This window comes from Sturnira hondurensis, unplaced genomic scaffold (assembly GCF_014824575.4).
Source record: "Sturnira hondurensis isolate 20B ecotype Veracruz unplaced genomic scaffold, ASM1482457v3 Scaffold0013299, whole genome shotgun sequence".
In the NCBI taxonomy this organism is placed as follows: domain Eukaryota; kingdom Metazoa; phylum Chordata; class Mammalia; order Chiroptera; family Phyllostomidae; genus Sturnira; species Sturnira hondurensis.
In genome coordinates this window covers 9,257,553-9,275,173 of record NW_028085930.1, presented here as the reverse complement: position 1 = coordinate 9,275,173, position 17,621 = coordinate 9,257,553, and the positions used below count along the sequence as shown (strand labels likewise).

The following is a 17,621-nucleotide window of genomic DNA, read 5'->3' as shown; positions in this document are numbered from 1 at the left end:
CATTTTGTTAAATTTATATCAGTATTTCAATTTTGAGGATGGTATTACAAATACTACTGCTTTTAACTTCTTCTTTTCCAATTCTTGGCAGTATGTTGAAATATAATTATATTTTATGGTTTTGCTAAATTTACTTCTGGGAACTTTTTTGGAGATTCCATGGGATTTTATACATAGACAATCAGCTGTGCCTGCTAACACTAGGACTTTGAGTAGGATATTGAATAGGAGAGTGGTGGGAGCGGAGCATCCCTGTCTTGTTTTTCATCTTAGGGAGTAATCAGTCATTAGTTTCCTAGTATTTTTATACTTCTTTAAACACGTACATCTCAGTATATTGATCACTAAGCTAAGGAATGCTATTTAATTTTATTTTTCAGGTAACTTCCAGTTTTCCTGAGATCATTCATTATTGACTAGTATATCTTGTGATTTCTAATGCATTGCATGTGTGTATGTCTGTGTCCTTCTCTTATGCATACACACGCGAACTTCTATCAGAGCACTTATTGCACTGCTTGGCCGTTTGCTTTTACTTACCTTTCTCCCTTACTAGAAGATGGGCATTTTGAGGAGAATAAGAAAAGGTACCTGCCCTCAAGGAACTTATATCATGAATAATTGGTATTAGGTTGGACCAAATGAAATTCCCAATGCTAATTTTAACTTGTAAAATCTTGTATCCTGTTGACAAAAACAGGAAAACAAGAAAATTAAAATTCTATTCTGCTGCCAAGATCCAGTCCCAGTATGAGAAATGTTCATGCATGACATCGTTCGTCACTGTTGTATGCTAATAAGTAAAGCAGGCTGGTTATACTGTAGTAAATAGGACAGAACTCCTTCTTGCTGTGGAAGACTGGGTTTTTTACAGTGTTCAGATGTGTTTAACTACATGGTTAATCCGTCAGTATATGAACAAATTTAATCTCAGCTTGCATTCAGTCATGATCCCAACCCCTGCTTTTTTTATGTCTTGGACTATGAGGCACTTTAGCAGTGCTTTCTATAAATAAGTAACTGAAAAGATTGACATACTTTGTTGTGTGGTAATTCTGTGTGAAAAATACTCTGCATACGTTTTTTAGTTTGATGTAATTCAGTTATTTTAGTCACTTAATATTTTGAGGAGGTGAACAAACAGAGCAGTAAATTAAAGGCACCAAACATTCTTTCTTTTGAAATAACTTGATATTTCAATAAAAGAGAAAGACATTAAGGCAATATAATACAAAAAAAAACCTCTTGTATTTCTTTCTCTAATTTTTTGTGTATTTTTATTGTAAATTATATGTAGAGGGTAACTATAATATTTGTGTATTATATGTTTACATAATACTTTGGTTTTCAAGCAGGTCTTTTATTACCCCACATACCAAGTCTGGAAAAAGGCATAATATATGGGAGATTTTTTGTGAGCCTCATGAAGCCACACATTATTTCTCTTGTTCACTGCTGTACTTAGCACATAAATAGTTATTAACAAATGATTGTTGAGTAAGTTATTCAAAGGGTTGGGAAGCTAAGCTAGCTGGATTTGGTTAGAGTGAGAAACTTGTAATTTTTACATGATATACACACAGGTGGGTAAAAGTAGGGTACAGTTGTGAATATGTGAAACTTCTATTATTTATTTATTAATTGTATTATTAACCTACTTTTCCCACTCATGTACATATATTAGTACAAATGAAAGCTATCACAATTACATTTTTTAATAAATATTAAGGTCACATAGTTTTTGAGACAAATTGTAAATTTAATTGTAGATGATGTAGTAGCACAAAGCCATTGTTTTCAATCAGTTTGTTAGGAATGTGTTCATGATATTGTTTTGAGCTTGACTATTAACATAAGATTAAACTATAACTATTAAACCTACAAAGCATTATTTTTCATTTGAAACTCTTAGAGGAAGATTGACTTTGTATTGGTAAATACACAGTAAATAGAAGTGCTTGGCAAATTTGCTTTCTTTTGTATTTGCTGCCACCAAATGGCATATTAATAATATTACTGTTTGTTACATCAATATGGTAGTGATGGCCCTTTAATATTTTTATGAGGTTAATTTTTTCATAAAGAGTTTTGGCTAGAGGAGAGTAACAGATTCATTATGTTTAGAACTGTAACTAACCTTAACTACAGCTATCCACCAGAGTGGACAGGATGGTACCTATCTTCTACCATACTGGAAAGGCATGTTAGAACATAGCAGTGATTGACAAAGATAATAAAGTTGATAATTCAGACTAATAAGAAATTTGGTCAACAGCATACTTTTATACAGGGAACTTAATTCTGACATTTGTTCTTCCTAGGCCATTACACCTGAGAATTAATGGTTCCAGAATATTTTAGGTGTAATTTTACTTATTTGAAGACAAGCCATTTTGGCATAAGATCCTATAAAAATTATTATCTAAGAATAAAAAAGGTAACCCTGGCAGGGTGGCTTAGTTGGTTGATGTGTCATCCTGTATACCAAAATATTGTGGGTGAATTCAAATCCTGGCCAGGGCACATACATAGGTTGTGGATGAATACAGGAGGCAACCAATTGATGTTTCTCATATCTGATGTTTCTTGTGCGTACTCTCTTCTCCCCCCCTTTCTCTCTCTCTCTCTCTAAAAATCAATAAACATATCCTGAGGTAAAGACTTAAAAATAGAAGCAACCCAAATGTTTAATCTTAGGAAATTGGTTAAATACAATAAGATACTACTTTTAAATGTAATGTTATATATATAATCATTGAAAGTGTTTTGGAGAAATATTTAAGGAATTGGGTGAAGGTCTGCATTGTTAAGTGGAGGAAGATGAGGAGAAGCAAGTTACTATACAGTTAATTTACTATATATGTTATAAAATAATTACCAGTGTTTCTCTTTGGGAGATACTGTGATTTCTCTAATTTATGTATTTCTAAAATGAACATGTTTTAAATATTCAGGAATTATATAGAGTGGATATTTTATACTTTATAGTTTCTTATATTAAGACATCCCTATGAAATTATTTGATTGTTAGGTAGTGAATATATTTGAATAATTTCCTTTTTAAAAATGAGAATGTCTTTTTGGTAGCAATTCTAAGACACTACTTTTGAAACACTTCTGAGAATACAGTAAGGATTGGTTCATGTATAAAAACCTTAAAAAACTCAATCTTATTATACAGATTAATAATTTTTTTCTTGATAGAACAGTAAAACCAAGTTCTGAATTAGTAAGATTTTTAATATTATTTAATAATTCAGTGTTTTAAGGTGCTAGTTATTTTTATAACATAGCCCTTCATTGCTAGTGTTAGCATATTCTTGCTTTTGATACCTGTTTTCTGCTACAGGCCTGAGAGTGGAATTGAAACAATACAGCTACTGATTCCACCAGAGGAAAATAGTACGGGGATTCCTATTATGGTAGGTTATTTTCTGGTGGTCTCTCTGCAGTAATATAGGCAGCTCTTGTAATTCATTAGTTTGTTGCTATTTACACCTCATAACTTAAACTTAGCTTTTATATGTAAGTATATATGTATGTGAAAAATACTTGGTATCAGCCGAAATCCTTTGTGGTAGACACTTTGTGTGGTAGGCCTTGTTTGTATTCCTGGAAAACTTATGTAGCAACTTACTTAATAATTAAAATAAATTTTCATTGGAGGGAGCTTAAAAATCTAATTTAGTAGTCCTCTTATGTTGTAGCTTAGAGAGGAGAATATTAAATAGCTGAAACTAATGGTACTGCAAATAGTTTTATTTTATCCTGAAAAACTAATAAATTACTAGATGTTTTCATTTGCCTCTCATTCAGCTGTATGAGCTTTACCTTGCTCATGGCTAATTCTCTTACATGTTACATGTTTGTGGTACAGACATTTAGATTAGCCATTCATTAATCATTGGGAAACCTTAATTATGTGAGTGACTCCTGTGAAAGTAGTGAGAAAAGACTCATAAAAGTTAGAGGTGGTAGACTCAAGGTAGTAGTGAAGATAATGTAAGCTAGTTTAATTATCATTGGGATTATTAGGCTTTTTTGAAAGTCAAGCATATTGAAGGATTCTGTAAAAAGGAAGAAATTATAACCCAGTAAGTGGTTTCTTTACCATTACCAGGCTGCAACTTTCTGTAGTTTTTGTTAAGTATTTTATTATCCAAATGATACCATTTGATATTAAGTAGCCTTGATGCAAAGTAGTTTCTAAACAAAGAATCACCTTTATTTTTTTTTTGTTATAATTTGTTCTTACACATTTTTTAAAGAGCAGGAGGTGACTAGAAAGCTGTTATATGGAAAGCTGAAGTATTTATGCATCTGTATACTGGTAAGGGAGCAGATTAGTTGGGAAAACATTAGACTTTGTTCTTCAAATTGGAATAATTTTGATTATCAAAGATTAATACTCTCATTAGAAATTCTGAATTTTGTATGAATTAACCAATTGTGAATCTTTACCTGGCTTTTCAGGATAGTCTACCAAATTTAAAAAAGGAAAGAAAAATATGCCTCTAACTTGTTGTTACCTTGAATGGCTTTTACTGACTAGAATTCCATTGGAAATTCACCCCCACCCCCAATTTCTTTTCTTTATAAACCGGTTTTCTAATCTCTGGTGCAGTTAAAGGCTTTGGATGAATCTTGAAATACTCCTATCCTAATTCAGCCCAGCATTTAGTTAATGAGTGGACACATCAGAAAAAGAAAAGTTGAGATGGTAAGAATAAGATTTGATTGGGAAAATGGTAATAAATAACAGACACTGTCAATATCATATTGCCTATTTATTTTTTTCTTTCCTGGAAATGTATGTTGGAGACCAGGCAGTCCCAAATCCACTCCTTTTGCTTTGTAATCACTGTATAAGTTGTAATTTTCATCTTTTACCACTGGATGGTGCTTTTGCATTGGTTCTGCAAACTTTCTAAATTTACATAAGGAATCATTTAAAAATTCTTCAAAAAGAACAGTGAAATTAAAATAGTGATGTATAGTTGGTCATACAGATGGTCATAGTTTTAACTGTGCTTCACTAAAGCTAGTGAAGCATAACTATCATTTGGATATAATATATAGTAATTAGTTACTTAAAAAAATAAATCCTTTAATATGAAATTGTTAAGAGCTATACACATGACTGTATATTCTAACATAATCTTTAATCTACCACCTTAGAAACACCTTAGATGTTTTGATTTTTTTAGGTGGTACTGTAATTTAAATTGCATGTAAATAAAACACATGGTCTTAATTGGTAGTGTTAGAAAAAAATACAAATAATTCAGACTTTTAAAGTTGTTCTTGATGACCATTCTCTTTCCTGTCCAGTAGGAGAAACTTCTTTGGTTGAACACTTTTATTTCACAGATACTCAAATTCTTTTTTGTTAGTTGCCAAGTGACTTTTCAATAGTTATCATGCTTGAATGAATTAAATACTTAGATCTGTAGAGTTTATTTGGGATTGTATCAAGGTTGTAGAGATCCCAATTCAAGAAAATAATAATCTGATGCAATAAATCATGCACTTATATGTCAATGGGCAAAATAAGTGTCAACTCTGGAATATGAGTTTCTCTTAACACGTTTCTCTGAGGCTTCTTTCTCCAGTCTAGTGTCATTTCCTTTTCTGTTCTTTGAAGGATTGTTTATATAAAAAAACAAAGTTGTACAAACAAGCATTTTAAATTATACCTTCTTAAAGTCAGCTCACTAGCTACTTGATTTTTTTTTCAAGATTGTATTATTTAGTTATAGAGAGAGAGGAAGGGAGAGAGAAAAAGGGAGACAGAAACTTCGATGTGAAAGAAGCATCCATCAGTTGCCTCATGTACACACAGCCCAACCCAGGACCGAACCTGCAACCCAGGCACGTGCTCTGACCAGGAATTGAACTGGCAACCTTTGGCTTTGAGGGATGATGTCCAACCAACTGGGTGACACCAGTTAGGGCCTATTTGATAGTTTTTGAGGCATGAATTCAGAGGCTGTTGTAACCTAGCAAGTTTAAATTCTCAACAGGCTTGTTCTACATTAAGCGCCCACCTACTATAGGTTCTCTTGAGCTGTGGTTAAATAGCTTTGTCTTTGCAGGTTTGTTGCTTAACTGTGAGACCTCACCTCTGCAGTGTTCAAGTTCTGGCCCTCTTATTATTTATGGAATGTGAACTTTTGTCACTTAAGCCCTCTAGGACTTATTTTTCTTACCTGTAAAGTAGTGACTAAGGAGTGGTGTTACTCAGAGAAAAACAAATGTGTAGACTTATGAAGGAAAGAACAAATTACCCACAATCTTAGCACTGATTTGACTAATCTATTGTTGCTGTTAAAAAATTCATTATTTAACATCATTAGAATCATATTGTATATGTATTCTGTTTCAACTTAACATTTTTATGAGTATTGTCCTATATTTTACCATTTTTGCTTCTAAATATTCAGTTTCTTTTTGACATATACTATATTTTAAATCACTTTATTGGTCAACATTTAGGTTTTTAATGTTTGTTATCAGTGATCTAGTAAAATCTTGATAATGTCAATTTTTGCAGACCTCACATTATTTTCTTATGTCTACATCCTTGTAAGAACAAATGCTAGTTTAAAAACTTTTAAAGACTTAACCAGTGCTATCAATAGTGGTTGGCACTATTTTTTCTCCACAGCAGTCCCACTGTATTTCTTTCATTATTCTTTGTGGCGTCTGGCTTAGACTATTGCAGTAGCCTGCTGTTGTTTTCTCTGACTTTACTATCACCTCATTTTAAGTTACCCTTTACACTGCATTCACAATGAGGCCTATGAGATACAAATCTGATGGTCGTTTCTTGGTTTAAAATTCTGTAGTGGTCTCCCCATCATTCAGCAGGTTAAAATGTACACACTTCAAGGTGGCATTCAAGGACCTTCATGATTTGAGCCCTGTCTAATTTGTTTAGCCTTATTTTATACAGCCCTACTATATATTTTGTGGTTAAAAGGTAGGAAGAGAACATTCTAGGCAGAGGGAACAGCATGTACAAAGACACAGCTGTATGGAATGACCTGGTCTATTTCAATTGCAACAAGTACATTTATATATTGGAAACTTAAAAGGCAAGGCAGTGTTGGATGTCTTCAGTATACAGTGTACTTTAACGAAGTTTAATTGACTAAATAAAAGCAGGCAAATAACATTTTGTTTGTGACTTAGAAAAGTAATGGGTGGTATAGAGAATTGTTAATATGGACTCTTGGTTACAAATGACAGACATCACAACTCAAAGTGGCTTAAACACAAAAGGAAATTTATTGGCCAGGTGATAGGAATGGTCAGGCCGAGCTAGATCCAGAACTTGGTGACAGTAGATTCTTCACCACATCCTACCCTTTTTAGACTTTGCCCTTCCCTGCCCCCCCCTCCCACTATAGGCAGTTTAGCTTATATTGGCCTTGCTTAAAATCCCAAAAGAAAAGAAAGTGTCTTTCTTGATAGCCTTGTCAAGAAAGTAAAGTCCTGAGGAAGGCTTTGATCATATGTTCTTTTCTGAACTAGACATGTGGCTAGGAGTGGGTAGGTGGTACTCTGGCCAGTCCTGAGTTTCTCGTATATGCCTGGATCAGGTGTACTCCATAAAAGAAGAGATTCTTGTGAAAGAACCTATGTTTGCTACAAGGATGGATGGGTAGGTAGAGAAAGGAGAACCAAGAGTTGAGAGACCAGTTAGGAGGTGGTTTTGGTAACTCATGTGAAGACTGAAATTTCAGGGTCCAAACTAGGTCACTATGAGAGAAGAGAGTGTTCTGGAAGATTTTTGGCAAAATGCCTAGAACTGGGTGACTGACTAAAAATGGGAGATGCAGTCAGGTAAGGCTTTCAGAGAGAATTATTTTTATATTCTGGGTTACTGTGTATTGGTGGTGCCATTACTATTAACCAACTTAAGAATTTCAGAAAAACAACACTTTTAAGGGAGTGAACTAAGGATGATAAATTTGAATTTTGACATGCTGAATCTGAGATAATATGGAATATGCAGGTAAAATGGCCTGCTGAGCATTTGGAAATTGAGTTGGGGAGTTAGGAGTAGAAATGAGGACTTGGAAATATCATGTAGGTAATGGCTGCTGTTATAGAAATAGATGAGATTGTCTAGGAAGAGGTTGTATGTAGACCAGGAGGAAAAAGCATGAGCTGAAAGGAGAGCCAGTGTTATAAAGTACAGGTGGAGGAAGGAAAGCTAAGTGAAAGGGGCCAAAAAAGGTTGGGAAATGAAGGTGAAATTTTTATGGAGGTAGCAAGAAGAGAGTTTAATAAAGACCATTGGTATTCAGTATTGTAGAATAGTTGAGAAAAACGAAGATTTTGCAGTAGATAATTATTGGTGACCTTAGAGCAATTTCTATTTGAGTGGTGCGTATGGAAGTCAGATTGCATGCAGGAAGGTGGAACGAATAAAAAATGGGAGTGATAGCTTGTAAGGGAGGAAGAGAAGTTTTCTATGGCCAAGAGGAAGGAACAGAGACAGCGGTGAGGGATAAACAAGTGATATGAGAAAGGAATTAGAATTTATAAAGTAAGATCTGTAAGAAGATGGAAATATTTTTTAATAAACTTTTTCCTCTGTGACTACAGGCTCTTCCCATTGGACTGTAAGTCATTGAGATTTGGTACCTGGCATGTTAAAACACGCTCAATAAATGAGCAGTGAATGAATGAAAAGACATGGGGAGTTGAAAATACAAACAAATATGTTTGGAGATAAATCGGAAGGAAGTTGAAGGAATTTACCTTTGTTGTCCTCTTCATCTCTGAGGTAGAGTGCTAAGAGCTTATTTACCTTAAACCATTTTTGTGAGAATAGATATGAAAGCATTCTTAAGTAGGAAGTGTTCCTACAAATGAAGGAAGTAGTACTTTTCATTGCTGGCATCTTAATTTTGAAAAGGACTTCAAATCAGATGATACTCAGTTTTCACCAACTCAGAAATCCCATATGCTACTTTAACAACTACTAGTTTAACTTCTCTTAGGTGTGTGAGGTGTAGGAAGAGCCAGCTTTGGAGACAGATTAGAAACCTGGATTAGAATCCAGTTTTCGCCACTTCTTTTAGCCATGTGATTTTTATCTGTGAAATTGCAATTAAAAACTACATCACAGGCATGCTGTTACAGCTGACTTCACATAAAGTGGGTAGAACCGTCAGGTGTTCAGGTTGCCTGGGATGTTCATCCCTGCCCCAGGTGAAAGGCCACCTTGTTCCATCTTCAGACAAACTAATGCTAGATAAAAGTACTGTCTTACACTGAGCCAGATTTTATCTTCCTGTTTGTTATTGTTCATTGATCCGAATTCTTATCTCTAGAACTATGCAGTTTGGCATCTCTTCACAGTAACAGCATTTCACATGCTTTGAAGCTGTCATGTACTGCCTGACTCATTTTTTGACAAAATGCTTTCAGCTTCTTTGACACTTATGACATGGTTTTTAGATCCATCCTCATCCTGGCTCCCCTCTTGGAATGTGTTCTCATCTCAGTATTGTGGATGTGATTTGGCCTGTGTCTACCAGGGGTGTCCAGCCTGCGGGCTGCATGTGGACCAGGACGGCTATGAATGTGGCCCAGCACAAAATCATAAATTTGCTTAAAACCTTTTCCTCCCTCATCAGCTTTGTTTAGTATTTGTGTATTTAATGTGTGGCCCCAGACAATTCTTCTTGCTGTATGGCCCAGAGACACCAAAAGGTTGGCACCCCTGGTTCCTAGAGGTGAAAAGTAAGGTTAGTAGGAAACATTTTTGAGATAAAACCTTCATTTTAATTGGCCATAATTAAAGTGTGATATTATTTCATATTGTAGGGCATACGGATCTTTTTTGTCGGTGTCATTTATCAAATGATTGCCTTTAGTCTGTTTTAAGATACATTACTAATTAGTATTTTTCTCCCTTTAAAAAATAAGTATCATGGACAAAGACAACAATGTGGTGGTTGCTGGGGGTGAGGCAGGTGGATGGAGGTGAAAGAGGGCATGGGGGGATAGATAAATGGTAATGGGAAAAAACAATAAAATATTTAAAGTAAATAAAAATATGTCTCTGGAGTCCTCAGTATTACTCAGTACTAGCAGGCTGAGATTAATTCATAATGGTGGGAAAATTAAACTATTAAAATAAAATGCCAAGACTTAATTTTTCTGTATTGTAAATAACATGGTGGGTACCTACACACTGGCCATAACCTGCTTCCTGCCTTGCAGGCACCCAGTTCTGTTTGGATACCCACCTCTATTCCACCTCTGGCCCTATAGTTAGGGACTTATCCAAGTCCCTAATTATATAAGCTTATTGAGGTGATCCTGTTACATGATTTGTTTAGAAAGGGACACGTGTGCCAAGTCTGGTCAATGTCGGGGATGTCCCCCTTCTACTGCACAACAGTATCTTGTGACTATGAAGAGTTATCCGAAGGGCCATGCGGAATCTGACAGAGAAAAGCTAGAAGGAGCCTCAGTGTCCTGTGTGATAGCATTGAATAACTGAGTCAAAAAGCTTAGAGCCCCTTTCCTTCACTTTTGGTTATTTTTAAGTCTCTCTATTGTTTAAGTCAGTTGAGTGTGACATGCTTTTTTATTTTAGTTTAGGATAGCTCTCATAGTAAAGAACAAACATTTGGTATTCTGTAATGCAGAAAAGTAGTCACTTTGTGGAAGGCCAGTTATGATGTAGTGATGAGCCTAATAATTTTTAAATCTCATTAAAATTATATTGGGGTCAAAAGTTTTATGGTATTCTGCCAATATTGAATGTTCTAATTGTGAACAAAAATACAAAAACATGATAATATAATAATGAATAATAGATTTAACTACTTAGTCAATAATGAGCTAGTTTTTAATTCTGATGGGGACTCCTTTTCATTTAAGAACTTAAAAATTGACTACATCTAAAGGAATTGGCATTGTTTTACTTTGAAGTAATATTAAGTTATAAGCATGGCTTTTTACAAGTTTATCATGGGCATTAAAATCTTTATGCAAACAAATTCCATAACTGAAGTATATTAAAAACACCTTTTCCTTATTTCAAGACTAGAAGCCAATAAAATTTGATAATTTTAGATAGCATTCTTTAATAAAAGGAACAAAAACATGAAAAATGTTCTGAGTCATTACTTGAATTTTGAAATAGTTATGTTCAGTATTTTTATCTCTGCCCTTCTACAGTTTAGAAAGATGTGAATCATTTTCTTCAGTATTTTCCAAATGATAACTACTTTGAAATTGACTTGGCATGTGCAGTCTCAATTTGTGTGTGAAATAACTAGCATACACTTCAGCTACTGATCTCACTGTACTCGTTGGAATTCCTGGGGCACCTCATGTAATTATTGGTTATAAAAGTACACATTGGGTAACTGTAGCAACTTATTTTTAGATAGAAAATTTTCTCCCTTCAGTCTTTAAGTGCAGTAACTTGAGACTGCATTTACTCTATTATCATAAGATTGTAGAAACCAGTATGAATTGGAAATAACCTTTCCTCAATCTTTTTAAAAGGCAGACATTCACCTTGTTTAAAATAAGAATTTTACCTTCTACTAATTTGTAATATTGAGCTTAAGTTGTCTTTGAGTCTAATTTGGGCCTAAGTTGCTGAAAGATTGTTAATTATGCAATTAGTAATATAATTATATTTCAGAAGTGTGTCTATCCTGGGCCTGGTAGCAATGATCACTTGGCGGAGGTGCAAGTAGTTAACGTAAACCCCAGCTGAAAATTATACTAATAAGAGACAGATCAAAAGGGATATTTTGAAAGTAACACAACTTTAAAAAACTCAGTTTTAGTCCAGCTTTCAATCCAGTCTGAATGATGAATACTTTTGTTTAATTTCAATTTCTTCTTGCAGTAATGAGAAATTTGAAGAAAATAATCTAATTCAAAAAAATTATTTTATTGCATAAATACAGTACTACATACTTGACAGCTGAGTTTTTTCTCCTTTTCTTCCTGTTTTGGCCTAATTGCTATATTTTAGAAAACTACCTGCATTGTTATGTTTGACCTAACACTTTTTGCTTGCATACTTTTGAGAACATATATTGTTTCCAGACTCATCTGAAAATAGTCATTTGAATATTGATTTGGACCTTAATTTCTCATATATAACTTGAATCTGCACTCTTCTTATTCCATCTCCTGTCTTAACGGAAACTCATAGGTTTTTAAAAAATATTTTATTTATTTATTTTCAGAGAGAGGGGAAGGGAAGGAGAGAGGGAGAGAAATATCAATGTGTGGTTGCCTTTCATGTGTCCCCCACTGGGAACTGGCCTGCAACCCAGGCATGTGCCCTGACTGGGAATTGAACCTGGATCCTTTGCTTCACAGGCCTGTGCTCAATCCACTGAGCTACACCAGCCAGGGCAGAAACTCATAGTTTTCATAAACACATCTTTCTCCAGAAGTCTTTTCAAGTGGCAGCTGTTCCTTTACTCACAGCCAGGAAGTATTGATATGTGGCTTAGGAATGCGTCTCTATCATTCTCATTCCTTCTGTGTATGTGTGTGCAGTGTGCGTGTGTATTGGGAGGATGGAGGAGAGTAGAGTCATTATTTTTCTAGTCCTCCATTTACTAGCCTACCTACCTGTAAACACCTTCCTTTTGAAGCATATGCCATCTATCTAGGTGAGCCTTCTATTTCTTGTTGCTATTGTCTATCAAATCACACTTCCGTTTTCTACATCTATCTCAGTTATCTAGGGGATTTCATTTCTTCATAGATGAGATTTTGAACATCATACTTTACAATTTAACAACCTCCACACCAATGTCCTGCCCATTTGGCTCTAACCACGTAAGTCTAATAACCACACCCTCTTATCTTGTCTCATGTACCGAAACTACCTTCACTTCCATATTTTTGTTATTATCCAGCCTAGGTCCCATAACCCATTACTTTCAACTGCTAAATACTTCTACTCCTTTTCAGCTTTATTCATTCTCTTCCACCAGCTAATTTACCCATATCAACCTCCAACCATTTCTGAGGACAAAGTTCCTTTCTTTATTAACTTAAGATAATTTTTCCATCTTCTTTCTAGATCCCCACATTTTTTCCTTGCATCTGTGTGATCTTCTTCATCCAGTATTCCTCCCCACCCCCAGTTATTCTGCTGTCCTATATCTTTCTCCCCTTTTTGAACAGTATTATCTCTTTCAATCCATGAACACAGGATATCTTTCCATTTATTTATGTCATTTTAAGTTTCTTTTATCTGTTTTTTAACTTTTAGTTTACACATCTTTTACCTCCTTAATTTAAAAAGTCTATTCCTATTATATTGTTTATGATACTATTGTAAATGAGCTTTTCTAAATTTTCTTTTCAGATAGTTAATTCTTAGACTATAGAAACACAACTGATTTTTGTATCCTGCACCTTTACTGAGTTTATTAATTTATCCTAATACGTGTGTGTGTGTAGTGTTAAGGGTTTTTTACATAAGATCATGTCATCTTCAAAGAGAAATAGTTTTACTTCTTCCTTTCTGATTTGGGTCCATTTATTTCTTTTTCTTGTCTAAATGATCTGGCAAGGAATTCCAGTACCATATTATAAAGAAGTAGAGTGAGCATACTTGACATGTTCCTGATCTTAGAGGAAAAGCTTTCAGTCTTTCATTGTTGAATTTGTGGGCTTTTTATATATGACCTCTATTATGTTAAGGTAATTTCCTTCTATTCCTAGTTTGCTGCAAGTTTTATCATGAAAGTATGTTGAAGTTTTTCAAAAAAATTTTCTGTATCTACTGAGATGACATGTGATTTTAAAAATATTTTACCCTTCCTTTTGTTAATGTCTTGTGTCACCTCCCTTATTTCTTTAATCCTAATCCAAGGATATGCTTATTGATTTTAGAGTGGGGGTGGGGATTGGTGGGGAGAAAGAGAAATATCAAAACATCCATCAGTTGCTTCCCGTATGCGCCCTGACCAGGATAGAAACTGCAACCCATTGGTGCACAGGATGACACTCCAGCCAACTGAACCACCTGGCCAGGGCACATTATTGATTTTTGTATGATGAACCATGGTTTTATTCAGAATTTAAGTCCCACTTGGTCATTGTGCATGATCCTTTTAATGTGCTATTGAATTTATTTTGCCAGTATTTTGTCGAGTTTTGCATCTATGTTCATTAGAAATATTCACTTGTAATATTCTTTTCTTGCAGTGTCTTTTTCTGGCTTTGGTATCAGGGTTATGCTGGCTTTATAAATGAGTTTGGAAGTGTTCCTTCTCAAATTTTTGGAAGCATTTGAGAAGGATTGGCATTATCCTTTAAATGTTTGGTAGAATTTAGTAGGAAAGCCATCTCTCTGGTCCTGGGCTTTTCTTTATTAGGAGGTTTTTTATTACTAATTTAGACTCCTTGTAAGTTATACATCTGCTTAGATTTCTGTCAGTGATTCAGTAGGTTGTATGTTTCTGGAATTGATTCATTTATTCTAGGATGCCCAGTTTGTTGGCATATATAATAGTTCATGTAGTCTCTGTATGATCCTTCCCCCCTCTTTGGCATTAATTGTAATGTCTCCTCTTTCATTTTGGATGTTATTTGTGAGGTTTTTTTTCATAGTCTAGCTAAATGTTTGTCAGAAAACCTTTATATTTTCATGAAACTAACTCTTAGTTTCATTTACTTTTTCCTATTATTTTTCTGTTCTCTGTTTCATTCATTTTTGCTCTAATCTATATTATTTTCTTCCTTTTGCTGACTTTGGGCTTAGTTTGTTCTTTATCTAGCTCCTTGAAGTATTAGGTCATTTGAGATCTTCCTTTTTTAATGTAGTTGTTTATCATTATAAACTTTACTCTTAGAAATACTGCTTTTGATATATCTTAAATTTTTTGACGTGTTATAATTCTGTTTTTATTTGGTCCAAAATATTTTGTAATTTCCCTTTGGATTTCTTCCTTGATCCTTTGATTGTTTAAGAGTGTTGGTTGACTTCCACGTACTTACTAATTTTCTAGTATTTCCTCTGCGGTGGACACTAGTTTCATTCTCTTGTGGTCAAAGAAGGTATTTGGTATGATTTAAGTCTTCTTAAATTTGTGACAGATTTGTCTTGTGACAAATTTTAAGATGGTAGCTATCCTGCAGAATGTTCTGTGCATGCTTAAGAAGAATGTATATTCTGCTGCTCTTCAGTAGAATGTCTGGTAGATATCTGTTAAGTTCATTTCATCTATAGTGTGAAAGCTAACTGTTTTGTTGATTTTTTTGTCTAGGTGTTCTGTTCATTATTGGAAGTGGGATATTGAAGTCAGCTACTATTATTATATTGCTATTTCTCCTTTTAATTCTGTCTCTCTATATTGTTGTATCTTCCTGATGAGTTGACCCATTTGTCATTTGTATGATGTTCTTTTTTGTTTGTTGTGACAGTTTTTTAAAAAGATATTATTTATTTATTTTTAGAGAGAGGGAAAGGGAGAGAGAGGGAGAGAAACATCCATGTGTGAGAGATACATGTATTAGTTGCCTCTTGCACATCACCAACTGGGGACCTAGCGTGAAACCCAGGCATGTGCTCTGACTGGGAACTGAACTGACGACCTTTCAGTTAGCAGGCTGGCATTCAGTCCACCACTTAGCATTCAATCCACCACTGGCATTCAGTCAACCAGGGCTCTCGTGACAGTTTTGACTTAAAGTCTATTTTGTCTGATACAAGATTAGTCATCCCTGCTCTCTGTTCATAACTATTTGCATGGAATATCTTTTTACATTGCTTTACTTTCAGCCTGTGTATCTTTAAATCTAAAGTGACTTTCTTGTAGACAGCATATATTGTATCTTGTTTTTTAATCTATTCAGCGACTCTTATATTTTAATGGCTTAGTTTAATCCATTTACATTTTAAGTAATTATTGATAGGAAAGGAGTTGCGCTGTCATTTTGTCTGTCTTCTTCCTATCTTACAGGGCTTTTATCCCTCTTTTCCTGTCTTGCTAACTTTTTCTTTCATTGATTTTTTTTGTATTGTTAAGCTTTGATTCCTTTTTCTTTTGTTTTTCTATTAGCATTTTGTTTGTGGTAACCATGGGGCTTACATACAACATCTTATTATAAATAGTCTATTTTACACTGATAATTTTAATCTCATACAAAAACTCTACAATTTCACTTTTCACCCCCTATACTTTATCATTGTTGACAATTTACATTTACATCATTTCATATCATGTATCCATTAACATCTTTTTATAGAAGTAAAAATTATTTATATACCACTGTTACAGTATGATGGTATTATGTATTTGTCTGTATATTTACCTTTACCAGCAAGTTTCATACTTTCATATGTTTTCTTGCTGATACTTAGCATCTTTTCATTCCAAATTGTTAAGCAGACCTAATGGGGGTGAAATCAGCTTTGGTTGTCTGGGAAAGTTATCCTTTATTTTTGAAGGACAGTTTTGCAACCCATTTATATTACCCTTTGTTGACAGCTTTTGTCTTTAAGCACTTGAATACTAGATATATCACTTTTGGCCTGCAACGTTTCTATGGATCTATCCCCTGCAGTTTTATGGTGGTTCTTTTACATGACAAGTCACTTTTCTGTTGCTGCTTTCTTTTTGACTTTTGACAATTTGATTTTAATGTGTTTTGGTGGGATTTCTTTGAGTTCCTGTTTTGGGGATCTGTTTGGCTTTCTGGATCTGGATGTCCATTCTCTCCCCTAAATTTGGGAAGTTTTTGGTCATTATTTCTTTGAATAAGCTTTCTGGACCTTTTCTCAATCTTATGCTATGTATAAGATTGTATTGACTCCTGTAATATGTACATTGGTTTGCTTAATGGTGTCTCATAAGTCCATTATCCTTTTCTTCATGATTCTAATTCTTTTTTTTTTAATTCCTGTGACTGGCTAAATTGAAATAATCTGCCTTTGAGTTCACGGATTCTTTCTTGTATATGATCTACTCTGATGTTAAAGCCATTATTGAATTTTTTAGTGCACTTATGTATCCTTCAGCCTAAGATTCCTGTTGGATTCTTTAAAAATTTTTGTATGTTGAATTTTTTACTTTGTTCATGTATTGTTCTTCTGATCTCAAGTGAGCATTTTTATTACTATTATTTTGAATTCTCTCCCAGGTAATTTATTTATCTTTCTTTTACCTGCATCAGTTACTGGAGCTATATCATCGTCTTTTTTTTTTTTTACATAAAGTTTCCTAATTTTTTCATTTTCTTCCTTAACTCATTGTGCTGTTGGTATCTGTACATTAGAAAAATAGCCATGTCACCCGGCTATCATGGATTGATCTACTGTAGGGGAAGACTAACCAGTTAGCCTGGCCATAGATTCTGAGACCCACTCAAATCTTTGTACTAGTGCAGTCCACCATCTTTGTTCTTAGTGACTTCAAGCCATCTACAGTATGTTGGATCTCATCAGCACTTCGAGACAAGTGAGACCGAAGCCAGTCTCTCTGACAACTGTTGGAAAAGTTTGAACATTGGACACTTAGTCCAATTATTTCCATCCCTAGATAATAGCTGGGATCTGGGCTTTTGCTGCTGCTTGTTCTGTGCTGAACTGGGGAGTAGGAGGC

The 17,621-nt window shown here is 34.4% G+C and overlaps 1 protein-coding gene across 5 annotated transcripts in view; it reads left to right on the top strand.

Annotated features, from left to right (window-relative positions):
• ANKRD28 (ankyrin repeat domain 28) overlaps window positions 1-17,621 on the top strand; it is a 188,408-nt gene that overhangs the window by 45,760 nt on the left and 125,027 nt on the right. For 2 of the 5 annotated variants that reach the window (XM_037061340.1, XM_037061339.1), the window contains one exon: window positions 3,350-3,422. The exons of the other annotated variants lie outside the window; for them this stretch is intronic. In XM_037061340.1, coding sequence (XP_036917235.1) covers window positions 3,420-3,422 — 3 coding nt within the window. In that variant the 5' untranslated portion in view covers window positions 3,350-3,419. The remainder of the gene's footprint in view (window positions 1-3,349; window positions 3,423-17,621) is intronic. 5 annotated transcript variants of the gene reach the window in all.